We start from the raw sequence: 5626 nt of genomic DNA, 5'->3' as shown, positions 1-5626 counted from the left end.
CTGCTCTGCCCATCAGACCCTGGCCCTGGGCCACTGTGTTCAGTCCTGGCCGCCATGATTCTTTTTCAACCCTGTGGCCAGATTTGAGCCCCCGGACACCAGACGTGGCTCTGTCCACGGAGTCACCTGGGGGCCATGTTCTAAGGACCCCATAAGCTGGAGGACGCCTGGAGAAGCACCAGGGCAGCAGGGAGCCGAGCCACGGCGGGATGGACGTCTTTGGAGGGCTGCCCTGTGGGAGCGAGATCAGCCTTGCTGTGCTGGGCCCCAGAGGGCAGAAGTGGGCACAAGCGGGCACCGGATGCAGGCCTGGAAGGGTCGCAGAGCTCCTGGTCCTTGGAGCTGTCCAGGGCTGAGCCTTCCATCCCCTCCCCAAGCTGGCCTCTGACAGGGGACCCATCTTTGATTTCTGGGGGACCCAAGAGGTTCAGGGGGGCCTGAGCTGCTCCGGAGAGGGGACGTGGACATCCGACAAACAGGAGCAGGATGCCTAGCTAGGGCAGGTTGTCAGTGCCCCATTGTGGCGGCAGGAAGTGGCTTCTTGGGGTCTCAGGGAGGTGTTCTCCGGGCAACCTCGCTGCCCATTCTTTACCCCTCCCCCCCCCTTTCTGCCCCTCGGAGTTTGTAGACATTCCCAGCCTTCCTGAGGCCCAAGCTCCCTCCTCCTCCCCCCCAGCCTCAGTTTCACACCGGGGTGACCCAGAATGTGTACCAGAGGGAACTGGGGCGTCTGTCTGGGGCAGGGAGGCAGGGAGGAAGTGCTGCTGGTGAGAAATGGGGGCACGGAGGGCTGCGCCCACACCTCCTACCGCCGAAGCCCGGGCTTGTGGGAAGGTGAGTTTGGGCTGGATTTGGCCCCGGCTCGTGCCCGGCGCTCTCGGAGGGTTTCCGGGGGTGGGGTGGGGGGCGCTGGGGGAAGTGAAGGCCACAAGGGACTGGCGGGATGCTGTGGCTCCCTGCTGCGCCCAGGATCTCCTGCGGCGCCCTACTTTGCGGTCCTCTCACAGTCCGCGGCCCGCTCTGACCCAGGCCAGCCCCCTTCCCCGCTGGAGCGCCCCCTCTTCTCTCGGACCCCCAGTCCTTGGCTTGGCCTGTGCCAGGCCTGCCAGGGTGGTGGTGCTGGTGGTGCGGTTTGGTGCAGGCGTCCCCTCCCCCATGGGCCAGAGCTCTCCGTGGTCTCCTCTCCTCAGCCCTCGGGGCGCCTCGGGCTTTCCCTTCCCTGGCCTGAGTGCAGGCTGGGGCTCGTCGCTGCAGCTGCCCCCTTCTCTCCCCAGTGGCCCATCATGACCCGGAGAACACCCTGAACTGCAGCTTCCTGGAGCCCCCTTCCGTGCTGGAGCCCCCCTCCCCATCCTGGTCTTCCCGGGCTTCCTTCTCTTCCTTCGACACCACGGACGAGGGGCCTGTGTACTGCGTGCCCCATGAAGGTGAGCGGGGCTGCGGCGGCCGGCTGGATGACCCTGGCCAAGTCACTTCAGCCCCACTGCCCAGCCCTTTCCGCTCTCCTGCCTTGGAACCGACCCTAAGACGGAAGGGGAGGCTTAAAAACAGATTGGCCCAAGCACATCCGCTCCATTCCTGGAGGGAGCTCAGGTGGGGTGGGAGCTTGAGCAGGGACCGAGATCCGGGCAGAGCCGAAGCTCTGGCCTCCCCCCTCTTCTCAGCCTCTGGGGGGGGGGGGCGGGGAGAGTAGGGCCAAAGGCCTCGGGGCGAGTCGCCTGGGGATCCTCCTTCAGACTGGGATCGGAGAGAACGAACTCAGCGGGGCCTCTGACACCGCAGTTCTAAGCCCCCTCCTGGCTCTGACATCCCGTGTTCTAGCCCCCCTCCCCCCAGCCCTGCCCCCCATGCTCGCGGTGTTCCCTCCGCCTGGGCCAGAAGCCGCTGTTCCAAGTAGGCTCTGCTCCTCCCTCCACAGAATCGGTGCCCGAGAATCCGGAGGGAGAGCCCCCTGGCGGCCCTGCCGAGGTGCCCGCGGCCACTGGGCCCAGGGAGGGGGAAGATGCCAACCCGTGCCCGTCCAGGGCCGCCGAGAGCCGGGAGACGGCGCCGCTGGTGTCCTCTGACAGCGAGCGGTCTGCCTCGAGCCCGGAGCTGCCAGCTGCCGCCCTGTACGCCCGCGTGGCCCGCCTGGCCTGCAGGCAGCCCGGGGCCGAGGCCGAGGGCTTATCCCCCTCCCCCGAGAGAAGGAAGCCGCCGCCGCCGGACCCGTCCACCAAGCCCAAAGTGTCCTGGATCCACGGGAGGTACAACTCGCAGCAGTCCAATTCCCTGCCCGCCACCAGCAGAGCCCTGGACGCTGCCGGCCACGGCCTGAGCAAAAGGAAACGGACCCCCAGCGAGACGTCCTCGGGCCTCCGCGGTCCGGGCCACGAGCCGGGCAGCCCCAGGGGCCTTATCAAGGCCCAGAAGCCCCCGGGCGCCCCCAGCACCGAGCTGCCGGCCCAGGGCCCCCCTTGGGCCCGGGAGAGAGGCCCTGGGAGCGCGGAGTCCCCCGACGCGGGCTCCCAGAGGCCGACCCCCCACCCGGCTCCCGAGGCGGCCGGGCTCCTGGCCGCGCAGCTGAAGGAAAAGACTGGCAGCCTGGGCCTGGGGGAGGCGGGCGCCCGGCACAACGGGCTGGGGGCCCCTCAGCTGCTCCGGGAGAAGCCCGCTCCTCCCCAGAAGGCAAAGCGCTCAGGCCTGCCTGGCTCGCGGAAGGCTGGTCCCTCCCCCTCTCCGGCCCATTACAAACCCCAGGCTTCGAGCCCGGAGGCCTCCGCTGCCTCCGCGGAGCCCCTTGGGCCCGAGGCCGGGAAGCCGGACGCTGGCAGGTCGGGAAGCCAGGAGCACCCCGGCCCGGCTGAGACGCCCAGGAAAAAGACCCCCATTCAGAAACCTCCCCGGAAAAAGAGCCGAGAGGCCAGCGGTGGCACGGAGCGAGTCAAGGCCGCCACCACCCCGCCCTAGGCACCTCCTGCAGGCCGAGGTCAGGGCCCTGCCCGCACCCCGGGGCCCCTCTCCCTCCAGCCCCCCCCACCTTTGTCTTCTCCGGAAATTCGTTGTTATTCTGATGTAGTCTGGGATGTGAGCCTTGGTCAGAGCTTGGGCCTAGAGCCTGCCCTAGTGGGGGATCCCAGGCAGGGCCAGGGTGCTTCTTCCCAGCCAAAGCCAGCAGAGGCCGCCCACCTGGCCCAGGGATGCCCTTCTCCTATGGCCAAAGCGGGAGAACCGCCCTCCCCCCAGGCTGAGGCCTGGGCCTTTGGGAGAGCTCCTGCCCACCTTGGCCCAGCCCAGCTGCCACTTCCGTCCTGCTCTGTCTGCCCTCGCCCAGTGCCAGCCCTGCCCTCGCCCTGCCCGCCTTCCTCTGCAGTCGAGCTGGTTTTGACTGCTCACAGTTGCCCATGGGCACCCTTGGAGGAAAGGTCTATTTATGGGGAGCCGGGCCTCTGGGGGAGCTGCCTGTCGGGATGGACTTCCTCCTGGCCTGTGTTTGTGGGTGGGGAGGGTCTCTGCCAAAGCTTTCTTAATAAAAACGTGTATCTTCCCTGAGCTTGGCCGTGTCCTGCCTGCCTCCCAGGGCAGACCCACAGGATGACTGTGGGAGGATGGGGGGCAGGCCTCACGGAGCCCCGGGGGGAGCTGGGGAGATAATTGGGGGGCCATCCAGTGAGGGAAGAAGGGGATTCTCTTCACTAGGAGGAGGAATCAGCTGGAGCCCAGAAGGCAGGCTCAAGCACGGTTGAGGCAGACTTTGGCCCAAGGAAGAGAGCTACCCTAGCAGGGAGGGGGATCCCCATCACTGGGGGGATTCTGGTGGCAGAAAGCTGGCCTCTGGTATCCCTTCTCATCCTGGACTCTGGGGTTCTGGAGATCTGACCCTAGGTGAGTCTCCACTAATGGGATAAGGACCTCCTGTCGCCTCAGGCTCTGGGAGACTGCCTTTGTGACCTCGGGCCTCAGTTTCCTTATCTGGGAAATGTGGAGGCCAGCCTTGATGGCCACCCTGGACCCTTTTTAGCCCTAAGTCCTGAGAGAGAAGGCAAGGCAAGATGAGCTGAGCCAGTGATGGCCAGAGTTTGTGCCCCGGAGTCCAGGGGGCATTCCCCTGCCCTGGGCCTCCCAACAGCAGCAGCTGTTACCCAGCCCAGCCAGGCGCTGGCTCAGTCTCTTCCAGCACAAACATTTGGTGTCTGAGGTTCCCTTGGTCCCCCTTGGAGAGCTGGCACAGAGCCCCACTGTTCTCCCTCAATGATGCCTTGTCTGTAGGCAGGAAGCCCCTTGCCCACATTCAGCTCCAGCCTTCAGGCTCCCTGGGAGTGGGACTAGGATACCCCACCCAAGTGTTCCTCCCCTTCCCCTCTTCCCCTCTCCACCCTCTAGGGCCACCCCAGCCTGGCATCCCCGATCATATCCAGAGAGGCCCAAACTTCATTTGTCTTTTCCTCATTCCAGAACCACAGCCTCATCCAGGGAGAGGAGCCTGAGTCTGGAGTCACAGATGGACTTTGATTGGTGACTCTGAAGGGTCTGAGCTCAGAGGAGGGGTCTGCCCTCTGGCCTTTGCTAGCTGTGTGACCTTGGGGGAGTCACAACCTTAGTATGTCACTGTTGGCCTCTGTGCTCTCAGGGCCCCCTCTAGCCTTCAGTCTAGAAATCTGGGTGACTTGGGAGGCCTCAGTTTCCTCTGGTGTAAAAGGAGGGGGTTGCACCAGATGCTCTCTGAGGTCTCCCTCAGCTTGAAGTTGAGGGTGTTCTAACTGAACCTCTTCTAGGTCTCACACTCTTATCTCCCAGATGCCTTTGCTCCCCTGATGTGCCCCCAATAGGCTCAGAGTTGGCAGGATGCTCCCAGGTTAGTCATGAAGCCACAGGTTCAACCATAGAATCCAACCCTTTTCTTTTACAGAAGGGGAAACTGAGGGCCACAAAGATGAAGTCACTTCACTAAGGTTGCTGATAGTAAGTACTGAGGCAGAGCTGGACTTTGAAACCACGTTCTCTGACTCCAAATAACAGATGAGAAAACTGAGGCCCAGAGAAGGGGAAAGACTTCCCCAGGGCTCTGCTTGAGTTCTGGGCTTCTGAACCAAGACCCTTTATCCGGACTCCATGATAATCCTGCCATTGAGGGGATGGAGTAGTTAGTCCCATTTTACAGAGGACAAAACAGAGGTCCAGAGGAGGGGAGAGACTTGCTCCCAGTCCCTGTGTGAGCTTCCAGGTTTATTTCCATGGCTCATGTGACCCCACTCTTTGGGATGGTTTTATAGTTTAATTGAACAAATATGTATTGGGGCCTACAACATGCTGGGGCTACAAAGATGGCCAATGTATGAAGCTCCCAGGTTAATGAGGGGAAAGATGAGTCCCTAAGTGGAGAAGAGAGACAAAGAGACAGACAGAAAGAGGAGGGAGAAGAAGAGAGACAGATGGGGGGAGAAGAGAGAAAGAGGAGGGAGGGGAGGGAAGAGAGAAGACAGACTGGGAGAGGAGGGGAATAGAGACAGAGAAAGAGGAGGGAGGGAGAGGAAAAGAAGAGATGAGGGGAGAAGAGAGACGAAGAGACAGAAAGAGGAGGGAGAAGAGAGACAGATGGGGGAGGAGAGAGAGACAGGAGGGGAGAGAGGAGACAGACTGGGAGGGG

At 63.1% G+C, this 5626-nt stretch overlaps 1 protein-coding gene across 1 annotated transcript; it reads left to right on the top strand.

The window, feature by feature from the left end:
- The first annotated feature begins 209 nt into the window (after positions 1-209).
- On the top strand, positions 210-3526 carry LOC123255919 (scavenger receptor class F member 2-like). The gene is made up of 5 exons (XM_044684633.1): positions 210-290; positions 744-834; positions 970-1130; positions 1235-1427; positions 1919-3526. The coding sequence occupies exons 1-5, from the start codon at positions 210-212 to the stop codon at positions 2947-2949; spliced, it is 1557 nt and encodes a 518-aa protein (XP_044540568.1). The 3' UTR covers positions 2950-3526.
- The last annotated feature ends 2100 nt before the right edge of the window (positions 3527-5626 follow it).

This window comes from Gracilinanus agilis, unplaced genomic scaffold (genome assembly GCF_016433145.1).
Source record: "Gracilinanus agilis isolate LMUSP501 unplaced genomic scaffold, AgileGrace unplaced_scaffold54066, whole genome shotgun sequence".
Lineage (NCBI taxonomy): Eukaryota > Metazoa > Chordata > Mammalia > Didelphimorphia > Didelphidae > Gracilinanus > Gracilinanus agilis.
Note: the sequence above shows the minus strand (reverse complement) of the source record. Positions and strands in the feature narration are given on the sequence as shown.